This window comes from Cervus elaphus, chromosome 8, assembly GCF_910594005.1.
Source record: "Cervus elaphus chromosome 8, mCerEla1.1, whole genome shotgun sequence".
Taxonomy (NCBI): Eukaryota; Metazoa; Chordata; class Mammalia; order Artiodactyla; family Cervidae; genus Cervus; species Cervus elaphus.
Window position 1 is genome coordinate 38,886,674 of NC_057822.1, and position 22,819 is coordinate 38,909,492.

The 22,819-nt window shown below is 43.2% G+C and overlaps 1 protein-coding gene across 4 annotated transcripts in view; it reads left to right on the forward strand.

Moving 5' to 3' along the window:
* The window catches only part of KLF7 (Kruppel like factor 7), a 96,806-nt gene extending 81,640 nt beyond the window's left edge, over positions 1–15,166 (forward strand). For all 4 annotated transcript variants that reach the window (XM_043910250.1, XM_043910252.1, XM_043910249.1 and 1 more), the window contains 2 exons: positions 4,816–4,939; positions 12,817–15,166. In XM_043910250.1, coding sequence (XP_043766185.1) covers positions 4,816–4,939; positions 12,817–12,868 — 176 coding nt within the window. In that variant the 3' untranslated portion in view covers positions 12,869–15,166. The remainder of the gene's footprint in view (positions 1–4,815; positions 4,940–12,816) is intronic.
* The last annotated feature ends 7,653 nt before the right edge of the window (positions 15,167–22,819 follow it).

Genomic DNA, 22,819 nt, shown 5'->3' on the forward strand with positions numbered 1-22,819 from the left:
TCCCAGCATCAGGGTCTTTTCAGATGAGTCAGTTCTTTGCATCAGGTGGCCAAAGTATTGGAGTTTCACCTTCAGCATCAGTCCTTCCAGTGAATATTCAGGACTGATTTCCTTTAGGATGGACTGGTTGGATCTCCTTGCTGTCCAAGGGACTCTCAAGAGTCTTCTCCCACACCACAATTCAAAAGCATCAATTCTTCAGCACTCAGTTTTCTTTACAGTCCAACTCTCACATCCCTACATGACCACTGGAAAAACCATAGCTTTGACTCGACAGACCTTTGTTGGCAGAGTAATGTCTCTGCTTTTTAATATGCTGTCTAGGTTGGTCATAACTTTTCTTCCAAGGAGCAAGCGTCTTTTAATTTCATGGCTGCAGTCACCATGTGCAGTGATTTTGGAGCCCTCCAAAATAAAGTCTGTCGCAACTGAGTGGTCCCAGCAGAAGACAGAATCTGCTGCTGCTCAACAGAGAATGCCCCAGGGTAGATCTCCCTGAAGTGGAGACAGTTGAGCATTGACCTGACGGCAGTGAGGGGGCAGGAGCATTCCGGGCAGAGCAGGGAGCAAGTGCCAAAGCCCCGAGGTGGGAGCAGCAGGTAGGCCTGAGTGATCGAGTTGGCCAGGGCGGATCGTGGGCATTCTATACAACAGGACCTTACAAGCTTTTGACTTCTATCCCAAGAGCAGTAGGAAACCACTGGAACATTTACATTTTAATTTCTTCTTAACCTTTTTTGGGTCATGAACTTCCTTAGCAGTCTGGTGAAGCCTGTGGAACCCTCTGCAGAATAAATGTTTTTCAATGCATAAAGTAAAATCCCAGAGGGTGTTAAAGAAAATAATTATATGGAAATAGAAAGATTAAAAGTCTCCTGTAAGGGACATGCATGCTCCAGTTTATATTTTCAAAGGGTTCTTCTGGCTGCTGCAGGGAGAATAGACTGTAGGGACCAAGGCTGGAAGTACAGACACCAGTGAGCGTGGAGCTAAGATCTTCTCATTTACCCTGTAGGGCCGTGGCCTCACAGTTGTGCAACACTGTCATTTTGAATGCAGGAAGAAAATTTGATAACTTCTGTTTATATTTGTGTGTGGGGCAAGGGGGTTAGGTGCTCAGTCGTGTCCAGCTCCTTGTGACCCCATGGACTGTAACCTACCATGTTCCTCCATCCACGAATTCTCCAGGTGTTTCTAGAGTAGGTTGCCATTTCCTTCTCCAGGGAATCTTCCCAATCCAGGGATCGAACCTGCATCTCCTTCATTACAGGCAGATTCTTTACTGCTGTGCCACCAGGGAAGCCCCTGTTTATATTTAAATGACCCTAATTCTTTTACATTTCTATATTGCGTGTATTTTTATAACGTGAGTTGGTGATGGACAGGGAAGCCTGGCGTGCTGCAGTTCATGGGGTCGCAAAGAGTCGGACACAACTGAGTGACTGAACTGAACTGACTGTGTTAGGACATTAGTACATTTATATAATTTGTGGATTAATCTACATGTATTGGAGGTGCATGTTCAGAAGGCAGTGGTGACAGTATTTTTTGATCAACCAAATGTGATGATCATGATGTAGGGAGAGTTACTCTGTAAAAAACTGAATAAAAGGCCATTCTGCTTTGGACCACATTGCATTTCAGAGGCCATTTTGTGGGAAAGCATGAATTCATGCCCTGCAGCATTAGTAAGCTTTAAATGTGAAATTGTATTCCCCATTCTATTTTTCCTGTCCCTCTGATTTCTGAACTCCCCCTGTTTCAGGCAATACTCCTTCATTTGGTTGAGTTCTTTCCTGGTTATTTTAAATTTTTTATGACCATCTGCAGAAATGGCAACTTGTGGGTTAATTAATCAGACATTGGAAAAATAGCTTGACGAATCACTATAGCATAACTTGGCTAAACTGGCAGGGCAGAGGGGCTTGTCCTCAGTGTTGTTCTGTGTAGCACCTGCTGAAGCAGGAGACAGTGTTAGGTGACACAATTCAGAGCCAAGTCCAACTGCGTGTAATTTCTGTCTTTGCAGCTGCAACAGGGACACAGCCACTGGAAGGATGCTGTAAAATAGCTACTGGGGAGAGGGCGCTTGGTTTGTGCCAGGAATTAACAGAGCATCCACATTATTTTCTGGGAAATAACTAAATCCTTGACATTATTTGTCAGCATAAAACAGAACGAAACTAGTTTTAAAAAATTCAGCAAGGGAAAAAGCAAACACTTAGAAATTAAAAAAAAAAAAAACAAACCCAAAGACATCCACTTTAATCTCCATTTTGTCCCTGTCCTTCCTGTGTCCTTCAGAGTGTGGTTGCCTATGATGGACGGGCCTGTTCGATTGTGGGATTGATTTTGGGGACTGGATGTCTCTGCTTGTTGCTGCAGAATGTCGTGGCATCTCCAGAGGCCTCGTTGTTGCTTTTGAGGTGTGTTAGGTCCCCAAGGTTCCAGGACCCTCCAATGTTACTTGTACGTGAAGGCCTTTGGGAGTAAGGGGCACTTGGAATTCTGAAGTCTTTGGTGCTTCAGTCTCCTTTTCTTGTTGTTGTGTTTGCCAGATTGCCCAGCAGTCACAGAGGCTCGCGGGTGATCAATAGCATTAGGTAAATGATGCCACCAGGCCTCTCTGGTACTCCTCTCTCCAACTGGGGTCTCTTAGTTCCCCTTTAAGATCCCACTCATTCAGAGCAGATCTAAAGGACATGGTCTTTCTGGTCCATTCTCCATCAGTATACTGACGTAACACTTCAGACTTAAAAAGACTCTCCCATTTTTCAATATTTAGGTTGCCCAGAGTGATTCCAGGCTCAGCAGCTGGAGCCTGAGTCCTGGAAGTTTGTATTGACCACCACTTAGACCTGTCTCTTCAGCCGCCTCTGAGAATACAGGCGAATGGGGAGGGATGGGCATTCAGATTAACTAACCATTTGCCTTGCGCCAGGCTCCAGAAATGCCTGATACACAACGCCTTACATCAGCCTCACCATAGACACAGGAATCTCACCCCCATTTGACAGACGGGGACCCTGAGGCCTGGCGTCTGTAACGAACAGAATAAGATCCCAGCTGTGCTAACTCCGAAGCTGACCTGACCCCATCACGCTTCACCTTCTCTCTCTAAAATTGTGGCTGTAAGGATCCAGAAGGTGAACTTTTAACACCGCTTAGTGATTTTTTTTTTTTTTTCTGGTTTCCAAAACTGAATGGGTTTCCTCCTGTGCCTCTGGCCCTCCTTCATGTCCTCTTGGTTCAGTTGAAAAGAGATACCTGTAATTCTCATTCCTCTTCTCCATGGGTCTTACAGAGCAGCAGCTCACTAGGGCACCGATTTAATGAAATAAAATTTTCAATCCTGTTTGGTTCCATTCTAGGTGATACAAATAAAGAATTGTGAACACTTTGTAGTTAGATTTAAAGGGAAGGAGAAAGGTGGAAAGAAGAAAGTGGGTCAAGTATAGTATCTGGGCAAGGTCTCCTAACTGCTGCCTAGTGAAGGTTGAGCTATTAAAAATGGAGAAATAGTGGGGCTGCCGTACAACTTTGGCACTTGTGTATCTGGAGATTTTGGGTTTGGCAGTTTATACCATTTACCAGTTAGGTTAATCATATCTATGCCAGGCATTGTTCTGATAAATATATAGTGCATGGGCACATTAATTTATCCTCTCCCTTTGAGGTACATACTACTATTATCTGTAAAAGAAGACAGAGGCACAGAGAGGTTTATCATCTTGCCCAAGGATAGATAGTTAAGGGCTGAACCAAAAGTTGAGCCTAGGAAAGTTGGCTTCAGAGAACTGTTGACCTCTATGCTAACCGGCTTGTCAGTGACAGGGTTCGGTAACTCATGATTTCCAAGATCATTTTTCTTCTTATTAGAACCAGCCCACCATACAGTTGGAAGGGTAAATATTTGTCATGTTTGGCGACAGACGTTGATGGGTTAAAAAAAAAAAAAGGTCTTAGGAAAAGTCATGTACTTTCTCTCCCATATTCCTCCATCTGTATTTACTGAGCAAAAAGGTCACTTGAGCACAGAGCTGGATTTCATGCTTCTAAGCAGCTTCAACGTGGCTGAAACCTTGCTCTACAAATTGACTTTAAAAATATTTTGTAATAGTGTGTATCGGTCTCAAATATGAATGCGCTGGAGTCGTTAAGTGATGATCTTCTTAAATGGGACTTTTGTGACTATATTTTACATAAATACCAGGAATCGTTAAGTGATTTTTTTGTTTTTGTTTTACGCTCAAATTGTAGCCTTTCCTCATCACTGTCCATCCACTCACATTTACTGGAAGGAACTGAGGTTCTGGGAGCCCTGAGCTCTTTGCCTTGTCAGTCAGCTGCCTGGCTACACTTTGTGGTAGAAGGGAAGAGAGGGGAGAAGCCTAAAAAGGCTGAAATGGTAAATTACTCTAGGTTCTGGAGAAAAATAGAATTAGAAGCATTTGTGGTTCTGATGAAAATAGCACATTTCCTTTCTGCTTGGAGTGTGGGGGGTCAGAGTGCTCCAGAGGATAGAAAATAAATAAAAATTGATCCCTCTCCAGTCAAAGGAAATGCTTTGACTCTGGGAACTGAAATGACAGCTCTAGATTTGAAGATCTTGTGAAACCACTTTTGAAGGTTAAAAAAAAATAACAACAACAAAAGCACTAAGAGGCTTTAAAAAAAAAATCTGACACACTATGTTAGGAAATTTAGCCTTTCAGGAATGATTTTATAGCCCTTTTCCAAGACTGAAGAGTAGGTAACAGACCCAGATCATTTTGTTCCTGTCACTGACCATGGTCATTCCATCTCTCCTTGCAGGTGAGAAGCCTTATAAGTGCTCATGGGAAGGGTGTGAGTGGCGTTTTGCACGAAGCGATGAGCTTACAAGGCACTACAGGAAACACACAGGTGCAAAGCCCTTTAAATGCAACCACTGCGACAGGTAAAGAAACTCAGCAGCTGGCGGGAGGGGAAGGGGAGATGGTGAAGTGGGTGGGACGGTGGGGTGGTCGTGTGCTCCTGGCTTCCTCACAAGCCTCTCTCGAAGAGACTCGGGCCTGGGGGTGCCTCTTACTTCTCCATGGAGAAAACCAGTGAGATAAGGGTGCCTCCTTGCATACAGTCAAGAGATGATACGGACTCTCGGGTCAGTTACATGAGTATTTCATGAACACCAGCACTGTGATGGTCTCTAGATATCAGTGAGACCTAACTCCTGCCCTCAAGGGGATGATGTGACAGATCATTTTAGTATAATAAGAAAATTAATAGGCTAGAGAATGGTCACCGGTAGTTTCTGATCTTTTTATTAATATCAATCGATTTTTCTCAATGTGAGAAGTAGAAAGCCTGCATGAAGGAGGGGAAATTAGTTATAAGACTTTCCTTTGAAGCATTGTTAGAAGTGAATTTACTGAAGAGAGTTCCCATTCTTTTGGGGGGCCAGAGCCATCCTTTCTTCTTTGAAAGTAGGTACAAAGGTCAAGATGGTGAGGCTTTGAGAACTCATCCTATAATTCAATTTCAAACTTTCAGCATTTGAGAGTGGAAGAAAGAGCACGTAGCAACAGACACTACACAAGTAATAGTATCTGACAGCCCTGGCATTATCAACCAATAAACCCCAAAATGGAGACTCTGCAGGCCAAGGTGAAGGCAGGATTAGGTTTAGACGTAATCAAATAATGGGCTTGCATCTGAGCGTGTTATCCTTCTAATCCTATTTCTGTGTTTAAAAGGAAGCTTAAGAAAATTAACCATCTTTTTAATGCAATATTAAAGGTCTCAGTTATGATGAGAAAAATGCTTCTAATACGATAAAAGCCCTGAAAGCCTCAGGGTTCCCCGGCTCAGCCCCTCGCTTGCAGGGTGGCAGGAGGGGTGTGCAGGATGTCCGCAGAGGCCTGGCTCTCTGGTGGAGGAAATGCGATCGCTTTTGCATCCTGCCTCCCCCAGCCCCCTCACCAGACCTTCCTCTGGTGCAGAGCAGGACAGGAGTGGCCACGTTTCATGGGTGGCCAGTTGCCTTGGTGCTCCTTTAAGATGCTTAGAAAGAAGCATTCACGTTGTTCCTCCCTTTTTTTTTTTTTCCTTTTTCCTGAAGAGCCTATTTTCCTCTTATCTTCATTCTTGAAGAACTAAATAAAGCCCCCATGCCTTCTGGAGCCCAAAGATAACCTCCCACCCCAAGGCTGAGGAAGTACACTCCATGAAGCTATTGTCTGTCTGTCCCTTAGAGCTCTCTTCTGTTACCCCCAAATACAACCTGTTTGTCATTTCTGTCCCATTCACCTCAGAGTCCCCCTGAATTTATAGAAATCAGCTGCTATTCTCCTATAGATTATATTTCAGTGATGTTGCTCCTTATTTGAAACTTTCTCTTGATGCCTATATCTAACCCTGGTTACTAATTAAAGAAGCTATATAGGTGGTGACTCTTTGACCACAGTCCTTTGAGGAAGGGCATTATATCAGTGGGGATGAAGATATATCTATCCTTTGTGAGTTATCAGAGTGTGGTGGTAATAGGTACACATGAGTTGTCCTTCCCTGAAAGATGGTGAGGCTATTGCTTTGAAATATGGATATTGCTTTGAAATATGGATAGCCATAAGCCTTGGAAACAGGCGAAGAATTCTTACAGGGAAACTGCCAGACTCAGTATTCCTCTTAAGTCAACTGAGTTATTAAGCAGTATGCAACTGTCCATACTGGAGAAGGGGATGACAGAGAATGAGATGGTTGGATAGCATCACCAACTCAATGGACATGAACTTGAGCAAGCTGCAGGAGATAGTGAAGGACAGGGAAACCTGGCATGTTGCAGTCCATGGAGGCACAGAGAGTCAGACACAACTGAGCGACCGAACAACAATGTGTCTGTCCAGCACTTGACTTCTTAGGATTAAACCTGACTGATGTATATGGAGAAATAATTTCAAACTGACCGGGTATTTCAGTGTAGGAGATGTCAGGGATGGGTAGTTCAGTTAGTCTTTTGCTTGATTTTCCTCATCAAAATACACTCTGGCTTCTAGAGCTAGAAGTTTGCTGAGCAGATGGTACCAACTGTGACATGGTATTTGGGGCAGCTGGCAAGTAGCTCAAACTTCTGCAGCAGGAGAGTCGGTGCCTTTCACCAGTGTCAGAAGCCAGGGGGTGGAGCCTCGTTAGTGGCTCCTGACAGGCAGCACCTTGTACTTCAGCTTCAGGAACTGTGCTAAAAATAGAGCAGGTCTGGGAGGTGGCGTGGGGAGCTGGAGTGGTCCCAAAGTGATGGAAGAAAAGCCTGGCGTGACCGCGGACTTGGCATTCCCTAGAAGACTTTTACCTTCAAAAAAAGAGTACGTTTATAGCCCTTAGCAGAGCACTGGATCCTGTTGGTGCCTCAATATGTAGGAGCCTGAGAAATCTATCTCTTGCCTCATATAATTGAATAATCAGGCTACCCTATGGGCATGCTTGCTAAGTCACTTCAGTCGTGTCCGACCCTTTGCAATCCCACGGACTGTATAGCCCACCAGGCTCCTCTGTCCATGGGATTTTCCAGACAAGATTACTGGAGCAGATTGCCATTTCCTCCTCCAGGGATCTTCCTGAACCAGGGATCAAACCTGTATCTCTTAGAGGTCTCCTGCATTGAAAAGTGGGTTCTTTACCACTAGTGCCGCCTGGGAAGCCCTCAGACTATGCTACTTAGAGGCTGAACTAAGTAAGATTGGGGTTTCTTGACCTTAAAGCAGGTACTAAATCTAACTTACACTTTTATTTTGCCTATAGGGTAAATTAAAAAATACATGAGTTCTTGTTTGTTTTGCTAACATTTCAAATTGCTTAAAGTCACAAAAATCTCTGTTCCTGGCTTTGAAAAATTGGAAGATCAGGTAACAGTGGACTCACATTCCCAGGTGGCCATGATTTTCTGGAGCTGACTGGTCATCACTGCCTTTGGTAATGGTCCTATGATTACTTATTTCTCTCTGTTCCCCCTCCCTCACCACGGTCTCCCCCATATGAAGGCAGAACATCAGTTGCCGCGTAGCATGTCCAGATATCTCCTCTTAATGAAGAGCAACATTTCTTTATATTCAGAGGTAGAATCAGATGGTCTAAAAATGCTGTGTGTTTCTTACTCTTGACCCATTGCACCCATTTACTTTATCTGCCTGACCTTAAAGACATTCAATTTTGTGACTTCAGGTCTGGGGAGGAAGCAGTGAGGTGTTTATGCTATCTTACATCAAACTACGCAGTACAGCCCACTCAGTGATCAGCTGCTTAAAGGGATGATTGTTGTTTCTCAGCCCACAGAGCAAGAGGCTGCTGATGGTAGTAAGCAGGGCTATTTCCCCAAGTAGCCACATGCAGCTATAACCCAAGGAGCCTGCTCCCAGCGTAGTACCTCCAAGACCCTAGGAAGTTTAGAGGAGGCGTTTTGATCTTTGATCTCTTGGTCAGCCCACTTATAGGTGGTGAGAAACATCAGCCTGTATCTAGCCCTTTGGTGCCTGGTGCATTGCTGTTGGCCTAATGCCCATGTGACTTTAGGGGGCCTTTTTCATCAGCAAGAGAAATGACAATAAGGGTTTGACTAGTTCTCTGCAGTAAACAAATTTGAGTCACTAAGAACTTTCTTATTTAAGGTCATCTGACTGCTGTACAGTCCTAAATACCCTCTGGGGGTATATTACCCTTAGAATTACTCGATTCTGCATTTCTAGATGCAGAGTTTATCTATTACTTTTTACTTTACTGTTCCTATGTGGAACTCAGTAAGTATAATTTAATAAATATAAATTAATCATGACTAAGTATCCTACTGGTATATTGGATTTAAATAAGACCTCAACGGTGAGGGACCCAGTCTCATTCTAAATCCATGCACTTTCTAGAATTTTAACAAATAATGATGCTAGTTTGATTCAGGAGGGGTGCAACCATATTTTATACCATTTTAAAGAATTGGTTGGTTTTCCACTTTTTTTTTTCTGAAAGAATTTAAAGAGTAAAGATAAATGCTTGTACAGATTGCTAGGTACCCAGCACAGGTTAAGCAGTTGGTTAAAGGAGAATGGAAGTGTGGAACACATACATACTGAGTGGTTATTTCAAATGAAGTCCTATGTCAAGAATGCTGTTGTCCCATGTGACTTCCCTGGTGATCCAATGGTTAAGAATCCACCTGCCAATGCAGGAGACATGGGTTCAACCCCTGGTCTGGAAAGATTTCCACATGCCGTGAAGCAGCTCCTGAGCCCCATGAGACCTAATGCTCGTCTCTGCAAAAAGAGAAGCTACCACAGTAAGAAACCTGCATACCTCAACTGGAGAGTAGCTCCCATCTGCTGCAACTAGAGAAAGCCCACGTGCTGCAACAAAGGCCCAGCACAGCCAAAAATTAATTAATTAATTTAAAAAAATACTGCTGGTCCCGTATGTTCTCAGGGTGTGGAAAAGAAAAGAGAAAGGTTTTGTACTAGTAGCAAAGACTTCTGCTTTGCTCCTTACCATCTCGAATCCCCACACGCCTCTTTTGGACACAGGGTTCTTGGTACATGCTCTGTGGCTTTCTCGCAGGGCCTTGCTGCTCAGGCTTGACCAGATTAACTTCTGGATTCATTTTCTAGACAATGTTTCCAGTTGTCACAAGTTTAGTATCACCCTTATTTACCTTTACAGATTTATCATATTACGGTTCCTTGGGTTAGAAGTCAAACACAGATCTCCCTGGGGGTAAAATCAAGATGTGGGTTGCTCTCCATTCCCTTCCTGAGGCTCCCAATTCCTTGTCTTTTCCAGCTTTCAGCTTTGTCCATGTTCCTTGGCTCCTGACCTCATTTCTTCATCATCAGAGCTATCGAGTCCTTTTCACGCTTCCATCTCTCTGGTTTTCTCTTTTAATTCCCTTTTCCATTTTTAAAGACCCTTGCAGTGACATTGAGTCTACCCAGATAATCCAGAGGAAGCTTCCTATTTGAAAGTCAGCTGACCAGCAAATTAATTCCACCCACAACCTTAATTCCCCTTTGCCTTTGAACCTAACATATTCACAAGTTCTGGGGATGAGGTGCAGGTGTTTGGGGAAGACCATCCATCAATTCTGCCTACTACCAATTCTTTAAACGGACCGTTCAGCTTGACCTTCTGCTCAGCCTGAGAACTGGGTATGGCTGAAAGCATGGGCTCTGGAGTCAAGGCTGTTGGGCTTCAGATTTTGGCTTTGCTTCTTTTTGATGAATATCTCATCTGGTAATGGGGCTAAGAATGGTACCTTCTTTATAGAGTTCTTGTAAGAATGTTAACTTTAGAAAGGAAATACCTACAAAAACAACTTCCCGACTTAGATCTTCTTTCTCAATGCTGTTGAGATGAAGGAAGAAGAGAAGGAAGAAAGGGGGAGGGGAAGGAGGAAGGGAAAGGAAGAGAAGAGGCAGTGGATAGAACTAAGTGTGCCCTCGGCCCAGGACAGTCAAATACTAAATTCCCTGCAGGCTGTACTACTTTTTCTTACACCGGTGACATCAAGTACTTGCTTTTAAAGAAAATTTATCACTGTTTTATAGTAAATCAAATCCCCTTTAGATGCTATGCTAAGGGATTATTCAAGTATCTTGCTTATACCAAATCAGAGCCCGAAATAAGCACTTATGGTTAGAATTACTGTTATTCAATATGTTACTGGATTAGATCACTTTCTACTCATTTTGATAATTTTTTTTTTCATTTTACTTTGTTCTGTTTCACTTCATTTTCTTGAGATTCTATCCAGCATGTGTGTCTGAGAAATGAACACAAACATGTGTGGAGAGTGTTGGGGTCAGCAGATAGGGCCAGGAGTTTTCTCTTTCTTTGTTTTAAGAATGAACAAATACAGGGAAATTCTGCCCTGAACAGGAACCCTTGCTGACCTGAGCAGGACAGCTTGCTAATACACCAACTAGAGTTTTGAACTGGAAGGATGTCTCAGGCAGTGTCTCAGGGGACCTCGGAACTTTCTCCCAGGTAGGACGGAGACCAGTTTCTAGGGCTGGATCTGAGGGAGAACTCACACCCAGAGCTCAGAATGACTGCTGTCCGATGCACTGACCTCCCTGGGATTCCAGCCCAGGAACCTGAGACTGTATGTAGGCCTCAGAGATGCGGAAATGGCCACTCTATTAGTTATAAGTAGAGAACCCTGACTAAGTCTTGAGTTAGCTTTCAGGGGTTTTTATTAGCTCCTATAACTAAGAAGAACAGAATTCGATTTGTCTTCACGCTTGGCTGAGTCCAGGTGCTTAGATGTCGTCCTCAGGACTAGAAACTCTTTTCCTTCCTACCCCTTCACCCGTTTTTCTCTGTTGACTTCATTCTCAAATAGGCTCTTTCCCCCATGGCTACATGGACACCTGCAGCTCCTATCTCAGTGTCTATGCCCCAAAGAGCACGTCTCTCTTCCAATAGTTTTAGCAAATGTCCCAGAACTTGCTCTCGTTGACCTTTGTGGATCACTTGACTGTCCCTCAGCAGATCACCGTGGCCATCACTTCAGCCTTAGGAGGCGGGTTAGCCACATACAACTGAGAATGTGGGAGAGTTACTACCCAGGGCAAAATCAAGTGGGTGGTATTAAAAGAAAGGGGAAGGAGTGAAAACAGCCACTGCTTTAACTCTGAGGCCGCCCAAGGGATTCAGTGGTCGACCTTGGGTACCAGAAACTGTACAAAGAGTGGGTTTACACATCTGTCTGGGTTCTCACCCCATGACTGCCACACACTGGCTGTGTGACCCCAGCCTCAGGGGCCCTACCACATGCATGCCCACAAAAAGAGTGTGAAGATTTACCATGGAAGGTTGCTGAGGATGTTTTGTTGTTTCTGTTCAGTCTCTAAGTTGTGTTTGGCTCTTTGCGACCCCATAGACTGCAGCATGCCAGGCTTCCCAGTCCTTCACTCTCTCCCGGAGTTTGCGTAAACTTATGTCCATTGAGTCTAGGGTGGTACTGGAGAAACACCACGCACATGCCCGCATATGACACCATTATCAATAAACATGAGCTTTTCCTCCCTTTGAATGTGGAGTGCCTATACAGACCTGCAGATATCACAGGCAGCATTTCTGGGCCTCCATTGTAAAACTTAAGACTGAAATCTGGGTGTTGAAGCGCTAAGAGTGTCATCATTTGATAGTACAGGCTAATCGTTCTTTGTAGTGTATGAGCATGACACATATTGTTTCCAAAACACTTTTACATTTGTTTCTTCTTTAATAATGACAATCGCAATAATAATAGTTAATATTAATCAAGATTTTACCATGTGCCGGGCAATTTTCTAAGCAGTTTACATAGATCATCTTACTTAATCCTCACTACCCATCTGTGAAGTAAGTGCTCTCGTTTTCCCCATTTTATTGAGGAGGAATTAAGACACCAGGCTTCCCCGATGGCTCAGATGGTAATCTGCCTGCAATGCAGGAGATCTGGGTTGGATCCCTGCATCAGGAAGATCCCCTGGAGAAGGGAATGGCTACCTACTCCAGTGTTCTTCCATGGACAGAGGAGCCTGATGGGCTACAGTCTGTGGGGTCGCGAAGAGTCGGACAGAACTGAGTGACTAAGACTTAAGACCCTGAGAGGTTAAGGTGCTCAGTCACACAGCTGTTGGAGGAGGTGAACCCAAGCAGTTTGACTGCTGAGCTCACCTGCCCGATAAACCTTGTTTCTCAATATACACGCACTGCCTCTCTCTCTTTTAGGGCTGATCATTTGCTGAGGGGTGATGGAAGTTGAGTTCTTGATGCAGATCTCTCTAATATCCTTGTTTTTCTTATCTTCCCTAGGTGTTTTTCCAGGTCTGACCATCTTGCCCTCCATATGAAGAGACATATCTAAAAAACCTGAAGGCCAGAGTTGCCATGGCGTCGGCCGGCCGTTGTCTGAAGGAAATGCCATGAGGCGGGGGCTGGACTTCAGGCGGGGATCCGTTGCCTCGCAGAAGAAAGTTCTCACTTATTAAACCTCTGTGTACACAGACCACACACACACACAGACACACACACACACGCACTCACACATAGACACACACACACAGTCATGCACTCAGCTATATTTAAAATATATACGTCTATCTTTATGCCTTGCCCTAGCCAGATGGTAGAAGAAGAAGAAGAAAGAAACCAGGTGAACTCAGCAAGGCAGTCTGGCTGCTTACTTCAGCACTATTGGAATTATTTCCCGCTGTTGCCAATGGAAATCAAAGAAAATGGATGTGACGTCTCTACAGGTGGACGGCAGTAAGAGGGGCTTATTTAACTTGCTTCTCAGTGCAACTTGATAGGAGAATACAACGTCTTAAAGTTGCATATGTGTAGCACTAATGTTTCTTTTTCAATAGTTGGGGGAAAATGACCTAGCAAACCAAATTGCAGTTTGGTAGCCAAAATTAACTCTCGGTTTATTTGTCCTTTGTGTGTGAAAAGTCCTACTATTCCGTGCGTCCGACTTCCTCACAGAACTGTTGATCAGTTTTGGTTCTTAGTACTATTGAGATCTTTCCAGTCGATACCAACGGCCTTAGCGGCGGCAGACTCCGGAATAACACCTTACACCTTTCTGGCCTGCATTTCTCTAGACTTCACTCTCCAGGTCTCCAGGGAAGAGTGTTCTTTTCTTACTTTTTGACTCTTGCACACCATATGCACTAGGGATTCTGGAAACTTCTAGCATGACTGCAAAGTGGCCAAGAGAATAAAGTCCTTGATGATCAATCACAGTGTATCCCTTGAGCCTCACCTTATTGCCAGTGCTAGATTTTTTCTTTTTAATCTCTCTGTTTTTTGCTAACGAAAACTTGAAAAGCTTATTTGGAAGCTTAAATGTTTTATCTTTTCTCCATGGACTAAACCTCTCCAGGACTCTCTCTCTCGTCACCTGGATGTCCAGCTCTCGAAGCAGCCAATCAGATGGGACATCACACTCTTTTCATCCCCCTTGAGGCATCCTGACCTCAGCTCATAGTGATCAACCCCATGCTGTGTGTCACTGCTCCCCTAACAACCAGTTTCAGCATAGATGTCGCTAGTCTCAAAGGGCAGCTGCATATTGAACGTAACTCTGGGTTATGACCTGACAAAAAAGCCAAAAATATCCCTCTTTCCAGGAATGGGGAGAACGGAGGATGCCTCCCAAGTCTAGTGGCTTCAAAAACCATCACTCTCTCTTCCTGTCTCATACCCACTGAGTCATGTCACCCCACTTGTTAAAACACACAATTCAAAATGCTGTTGTGGGAATAAAGGGTGGACATTTAAGGAAAGGGTTGAGATATTTCTCTCATGGTCTATCTAAAAGGAGAGACATATTTCTGATTTTTAAATTTTTTTGGCTAGGCCCACCATGACGTGTGCCCTAGAGCACCTGGGATCAACAGAGGCCTCACTTTTACTCTGCAAGCTGACTCCGAGGGGGTTCCATGCCTCACTTTCCATCCCCCACACACATCCAATATCGGTCTCCATCATCTACCCGCATTCTTAGCTAGCTGGCACTGGCCTCAACTCCAAAGACTGCCTTTAGGACCATTAAATGGCCTATGCAAGCAAGCGGGGTGGTTATTAGGGTAGATTGTATATTTTGTATATTCTGGGACCATCCCTTCAAGACACGTCTAAAAAAACAAAAATGGCATTTGGTCCGCCCATGGTTGCTGCTCCTTCATACCAGCTGGCTCCTCTCCTGCCCTCCTTTGACTGTTTGACTCATTGACTGTTAAAATGCTACCCCATACCTATTTGGGATGCAAAACTGAAGTCTTTGAAAGGAAATATAAGAAACACAGATTCATTTATGACAGCAAACTTCAAGATCCTTGGCATTTGGTTTCTCAGCTTTCTGCAAACTTTGATTTCACTGAAATGTTGAAACTACTCGTCTGAGGGCAGAGGAGCCTCCTTATCACAAATGCTGTAGCTGCCAATTGGACACTTGGGGCATTCTGAGGTCTGGCCCTTCAAGTTCTCTTTCTCTTTTTTCCTTTTTTTCAATTTAGACCAAAAACAAAAAAAAAAAAAAAAAAGAAAGAAAAAACCACCCTAAACACACACACAAAATCTGCCCATTTGCCAGAGGCAATTATGTATATGTTAGTCAGAGGGTATTTAAAAAAATCAGTTTTATTCCAAAGATTTAAAACTAGACATGACTTAGAAACATTTCTGGAGCACTGCTTGCTGACAATCTCGTAGTTCTCGACTGCATTCGAGTGCGTTTGTAGCCAGTCCATCAGGGCGGACCATGGGATTATAATTGAATGTGTGGCTCATCCTTTCTGGATGAAGGATGTGTGAGGGACCTTGAACCTCAGCTGTATTAAACTGTAGCGCCTCCAGTCAGTGCACTAGATGAAACTTTAGACACCCCAGATTTTGTTGGTTCATTGATTTCCCTTTCTAGAGCAGCCTCCAGCATGACTGCACGCACAGTCCCAGTGATGGCATTAGCCATAGCTGCCACGATTTACAAATGTTCTCTCCCCCGCTGGAGCTGCTCTTGCCTCTCGAAATGCTATTATTAAGGGTTTATAATACTTAATTTAATTTTTGAACTGACCAATGCAAGGCTCTATTAAAAAGAAAGTTTAAAAAAATGCAAAAGAGTAATCATTGCTTGTTTGCTCCCCGTTGTCATCTGTGGTCTTGAAAAGATCTCATTTGAATGTGACAGAACAAAGGCCCTTGGGTCTTCATCAGTGTCTGAAATATTGGGCAATTCCTCTCTTTTATATCAGTGAATTCCTTTGTAATCTGCTCCTGACCTTTCTCCAAGCAGGGTGCACTGAACCTCGATGGTGGGGCTTGCTGGCTCCAGGCATTTGTTGACCGAGAATTGGCCTGAGAATTTGGTGGGTGCTAAGCGTATGGCTTTGAAACTGTTCTTCTGTAGCTCAATTGACACCTCTGAACGATAACCAGTCCTGTCTGTTGTGGGGTGGGGAGAGTGGTAGCCCCAGTCACTTGGGCATGTTATCAAGTATCCATCCTCTCTGAAATGGCAGAGATGGTTGGAAGGAGCCTGCTGGAGTGAACAGGCTTTCTGAGAAATAACCTGAAGCTAGTTTGCTTCCAAGAGGACAGGTTATTCAAAGCAGTGATTTAGTGGACAGTTGAAACACATTAAACCATTTTCTTGTTTAAATTGTTAACTCCCAGCATTCCAGGAGATCTCCAATTTGAAAGGAAAAACCTGTCATGGTGTTTCTTGTAGTTGTCCTCCGAAACACGCTTTATCCAGGGTTCAGAGTGTAATGTATAGAAAAAGAGTGTTTCGAAGCCATTGACAGTTTTCTTTATTTCAATTTGTGCTTCTTTCTCCTACCACATGACTGTAAGTCAAAGATGTGGAAACCTGAAATTATAATACTGCTCCTTGTTACTGGCCCTGCCCCACTGATGGTTCATTGGCCCAGCTTAATGCCTGGTGGTGATGAGTATTATGTCCAGAAAAAGAGATGTTTGGATTCTATGACAAAGCTGCGTTTTATAAATATATCGGAGACCCCCCCAAAATGAACTTCATGCTGACCATTTCCTTCTCCTCTCTGTGCTCTCCCTTGCAAAGCCCTTCAAGTATCCCCTGTCCACCCCATCTGCACCTCTTGTGCCCTCTTTACATCTTTGATTGCCTGACGATAACAGGGTAAAAAAGACAGCCAACCTCACGCATGATTAGTAGAACTGATTCCTGTGTTTTAAAAAAAATCTTCTTTGAATCTAGAAGCCAGAGAAGATTTTTTTTTTTTAAGGACTTCAGTTTGGGATAAGCTTCCAGATTAGCCATGTCTATTTGCATCAAAGGGGAAATAAATGGGACTTGCAGGGCTGCTCACCCAGTGCATTCAGGACGTCTGCCTGTAGCCCCAACTCCTGAACTCTATGGCAAAGTCAAAAGACGTGAACTCAAATGGCAAGAACAACAGAACTTAGTGATTAATGTTACTGGTTCATAATGGTTTCCTGTATGGAAGTCACTTCATAAAATATAAAACACAGTGCAAAGTGAAAAATTGCTTCTCTTTTGCATGAGTTGGTTTTAGGAGAAGGAAGAAGGTTGGGAAAGGCGGAGATGCAACATATGTAACTACAAAAACCAGGTTCATTGTTTCTTTTTTGTAAAAAAAAAAATTCTTAGGAGGTCCAGCATTTCTGGCCACAGTTTTGCACCCAGATCTTTGCCAAAGTGAAAATTCATTAAGTAGAACCTGGTTGACATCTACCTGGGGACGCTTTCCCTGGCATCTTCCGGAAGTGGCCACTGCCAAGTGGGGGGTGGAGGCAGGAGGAGAGAATTTGCATTCCAGCTCTGGGTTGTGTTTCGGTAAACATGGTGATATTCATTGAAAACTGGAGGGGCTGTTCTGAGTGTACATCAATGCCTCTTTGATGGTCTACTTTCCTCAGTGAGGATCTTTGGGAATACTTGAGATGGAACAACGAAAATGTGTCAAAGGAAGCAAAAACTCCTTGTAAATGTGAGATCCCATGACTAACTGCCTGAGGCTTCAGGGTTTTCTCTTGCTTTTAACACTCGCTTAAATCTCCTCTGTTGGTTCCTAATGGATCCCGGTAAAGGGAAAAATAAAGCTGCGATTTAACTTTCTTACGTGCACCCTTCCAAGGTAGTACTGTATTCTTCAGGTGTTTTGCATTTACGTATAAGTGCTCGGGAAACAGGTATCAAAAATGGAGAGAGAAATCCCAGGCCGTCACTTCACAAATATCCCAAACGAGATACTCTTTTTCAAACAGGGCTCCCTCTCAGCAGTCACGAGGGGACGTTGATGCGTTCTTTGTTGGGGACTGTTTATACAAGTTTTTTTTCAACTGTGAGCTTTGGAATCGTAAACTGCTTTGACTCCAGCTTCTGTCTACTGCCATTAAAAAGGACCCCACATCAGAATAATGAGGGTGGTATGTGTGCACACAGCTAGACACGTGTGCACATGTACCTAATGTACCTTCGCAGAAGGAAAACAGTTAGGCTACTGACATTTACGAGGAGTAGCCACCAGTGCCTAATATCTTTTGGGGGGATGGATGCTTATAATTGCCAGTATATTGAAAACACACTGGGAGTTCCACATAGAGGGGAGGGGCTGAGGGTGGGGAGAGGGGACATTTTAACCCTAGGCCTTTGGACTCCAGGCAGAATGATTTCTGCAGATCTCGGTCCTGAAAGGCTTTGGGGCTCATTGGCTGGTCCTCAAGCTTTTTATTTTTGTTTTTCTCAGCATGCATTTTCGATCTGAACCCAGACTTAGTTGAATTTCTTTATCTTTCACTTCTGCTTCATTCCAGGGAGGAAAAATACACCTGTTATGGCCAAGATCTCCTTGATAACACAGAGGCAAAAATAAATGTTTAATGTTTTTGAAGCCTCCCCCTTCCTTTCCATAAATCTCCCCAAACTCCTTCTCTCTTGCACCCCCTCCCTCCTCCCACCACATGGCTTCCTAGCCACCACCGCTTTTCTTTCAAATCTCTCGTATCCTCTTAACAGTTGCTTGAAGAACTTTGTTTTTGCACTATACATTTTCTTTTTGCCAGATGTGTCTAACAAGTGTGTTTGGAGAGACCTACTCCCAGCCCCCACCCCTCCCCCACCTCCCTCGGTCACATGCTCTCAGGCCTTCTCTGGTATTTATAATATATCACAGAAGTACCCAGTCTTATAGCCCTCGGTTATGCCTTTTTTTGACATTTTATTTTTTTTAAGCTTTTTATATATATATATATAAATATATTACTTTGTCAAGTTTTTTTGCTGTACAAAAGTCTTAAGATTTAAAACTATTATTTGTATTATATGATGGTGGTATGTTAATGTTACAAAATTATTAATGAAGAAAAAATTTATTTTTGTTACTGGTCTGTTTCATAATTCTTTTTTAAATTGGTATATTGTAAGATATCTATGCAAAAAATGTTATGTGACGCATTTTTATTTAAGAATGTAATATGTGTAATAAACAGTAGAATGTGTTTGGCCTTGGAATGCCTTACTGTATTTCTCCTTAGCTTATTTCATTGGAGAGGGAAAAAAAAATCCTCAAAGAGACTAAAATGGGCCCTTATATGCCTCATGAGAGTTTTCTTTCTCAGAGAGAGAAAAGGAAGGCGAAAGATTGTATTAGGTCATGTTTCTTCGTTTTGGGAGGCTGTTCGGTGTGTATGTGTATACCCGCGTGTGTGTGTGTATTTTATGATTTCAGTGAGGTAGCTCAGAGCCCAAATAAGAAGGAACACTGAAGGCAGTTTATTTCTTCAAGGAGAGGAAGAGAGCAAATGGTTGGAAGTTATGAAAAGCAATATTTTAGAATGAAGTGGATTGTGGGATGTTATTTGTTTTGGGGGTTAGGAGCAACTTATTGAAAGCAGTTTATTTGGCGAGAGAAGGGGAAAGATTGTTATGGGATGGCATTAAATACAGCCATTGGAAACGATATTGGAAATGATAACTTGAAGCAGTTGGTGGAGGAGGGAAGAAGAACAGAGGTGAGTGAGAAGAAATAATTGAGGTAAGGGGTCGGAGAGTCAATTTATAGGGGAAGATCAGTGACAAAGTGGGGACGAGATGGCTCACCAGAGATAGAACCATGTATGTGACCAGGCATAGTACAAGAAGGTAGGTGCAAACATAAGCAGCCTCAAACACTGAAGAGGAGGAGCTGGAGAGCCTGGGAAAGATTCTCAGAACAGAAAACAATACTCACTAAAATTTTTCTTCCATACACTTCCAGGAAAGAACATCCACGTTAGCACGAAGGCAGAGAACCTAGTTGATGTTAGACTCCTGGGACCCCTCACAGAGCGAATCTCTGAAAAAGTGCTATCATTAACTGGGAGCAGCAATGAAGTCCTCACTCATCACCTACCCAGGACACAGGGCTCTCAAGATTTCTTTTCACACTTTGGGTTTACAGAAACAATTACAATGGCGAATCACTTCTATCCCTCCTCAGATGAATCTGATGAGAGAATTTTCTATTTTCCCATTGAAGATCATGACTATAGTGACTGAACTTGCTGCGTGGGGCACAGGCATGTCTCTGAAGGCAGGAACACGGGTGTGAGGAGTGTTGCAGTGAGCTGGGAAGGGAAACAGTGATTGTGGCCTCACTCTAATAAAACTGAAGGGAAAAGAACAGTAGATGCTTCAGGGGTCAGGAAAATGATTGTGACAGTTGTAAACATCTGCGCTCACATCTTTGAAGTACGCAGGTGAGCTGGGCAACAAGGCAACCGGACAACTCAAAGCCTTCTGACGAAAAAACTACAGGCTCCAGTGGGGAAAAAAACACTGGCCCCAGAGTCCATGGCCCTATCTCCTGGTCCTTGGTCATTTAGTAGATCCATGATTTGTGAAGTCATTCAACCATCTCATACCCAAAGTCATTGGCTTAGAAATCAGTTTGTTCAAGGAAGGATAGGATAACATTGCTGTATTACCTAGAACAAGGCTTATTTTTCTGTAAGAATGAGCCTGACATATCAAAGCATATCAAATTGAACATTTCAAGTGGGGGACAACATACAGTGTGCTGAGATAATAAGAGGGGAAGCTGGTAAGTCTAATCTTTTTGCCATAAGGAAAGGAGATCGTTTACATAATTGAATATTCTAGGTTCAGTTCCGTTACTCAGTCGTGTCTGACTCTTTGTGACCCCATGGAATGCAGCACACCAGGCCTACCTGTCCCGCACCAACTCCCAGAGTTTGCTCAAACTCATGTCCATTGAGTCAGTGATGCTGTTCAACTGTCTTATCCTCTGTCGTCCCCTTCTCCTCCCGCCTTCAATCTTTCCCAGCATCAGGGTCTTTTCAAATGAGTCAGTTCTTCGCATTAGGTGGCCAAAGTATTGGAGTTTCAGCTTCAGCATCAGTCCTTCCAATGAATGTTCAAGACTGGTTTCCTTTAGGATGGACTGGTTTGATCTCCTTGCTGTCTAAGGGACTCTCAAGAGTCTTCTCTAACACTACAGTTCAAAAGCGTCAATCATTCAGTGTTCAGCTTTCTTTAGAGTCCAACTCTCATATGCATACATGACTACTGGAAAAAGCATAGCTTTGACTAGACAGACCTTTGTTGGCAAAGTAATGTCTCTGCTTTTTAATATGCTATCTAAGTTGGTCATACTTTTCTTCCAAGGAGCAAGTGTCTTTAATTTCATGGCTGCAATCACCATCTGCAGTGATTTTGAAGCCCTCCTCCATAATAATTCCATTGTTTCCCTATTTGCCATGAAGTGATGAGACCAGATGCCATGATCTTAGTTTTCTGAATGTTGGACTTTAAGCCACCTTTTTCACTCTCTTCTTTCACTTTCATCAAGAGGCTCTTGAGTTCTTCGCTTTCTGTCATAAGGGTGGTGTCATCTGCATATATGAGGTTATTGATATTTCTCCCAGCAAACTTGATTCCAGTTTGTGCTTCATCCAGGCCAGTGTTTCTCATGATGTGCTCTGCATATAAGTTAAATAAGCAGGGTGACACTATACAGCCTTGATGTACTCCTTTCCCTATTTGGAACCAATCTGTTTTTCTATGTGCAGTTCTAATTGTTGCTTCCTGACCTGCATACAAATTTCTCAAGAGGCAGGTCAGGTGATCTGGTATTCCCATCTCTTTAAGAATTTTCCACAGTTTGTCGTGATCCACACAGTCAAAGGCTTTGGCATCATCAATAATGCAGAAGTAGATGTGTTTCTGGAACTCTCTTGCTTTTTCAATGATCCAACAGATGTTGACAATTTGATCTCTGGTTCCTCTGCCTTTTCTAAATCCAGCTTGAACATCTGGAATTTCACGGTTCACATACTGTTGAAGCCTGCCTTGGAGAATTTTGAGCATTACTTTGCTAGCATGTGAGATGAGTGAAATTGTGCAGTAGTTTGAACATTCTTTGGCATTGCCTTTCTTTGGGATTGGGCTTCCCTGGTGGCTCAGAGGTTAAAGTGTCTGCCTGCAATGCAGGAGACCTGGGTTCGATCCCTGGGTCGGGAAGATCCACTGGAGAAGGAAATGGCAACCCATTCCAGTATTCTTGACTGGAGAATCCCATGGACGGAGGAGCCTGGCAGGCTACAATCCATGGGTCACAAGAGTCAGACATGACTTAGCGACTAAACCACCACCAACAGTATTATGAGTCTTTCTGAGTCTGAATATTCTAGATGACTGAATTTTCCATATTTAGAGATATAACTTTTGTTTAAAATATGTCTAAAAATACATTACCCACTTCACAACACTTCAAGCATCTGTTTTGGTCATATAACATAAATTCAGGTATGACTACAGATGGTCAGGTTGTCTGACCCAACACTAAATGACTCCAGTCTTAACAATGAGTGATTCTACTTCTTCTGTTACATCCTCCCTATTTGTAAATTACAAGTTCTTTGTGTTTCCCTCTAGCAATGTTTATCTTCTCCTCAATGCACAGATCAAGAAAGCAAGCTTGGTAACTTAGTAAGTGCAAAAAATAACTATAATTCTAGTTTCACAGGCAACAGTCACAAAGTGTACCCTGGGCAACCTGGGGAGTAAAGCGAATAGGTTTTGTGACGGCTCTAATCTGAGGTTACATATTTGATTGGAAATTCTGTGCTAATAGAAAGGAACCTTGTAAAAAGCAAAGCTCAGTGGAACGGATAAATAATTTTGTATAGTTGGCTCATCTTCAACTTAGGATTATAGGTTTAGAAGAGAAAATGTTTAAAACTTTTAATTGAAAGAGAATTTTGAGGTGACTGGTGAATGATGATGGTTTTGGGGGTTACTCATTGT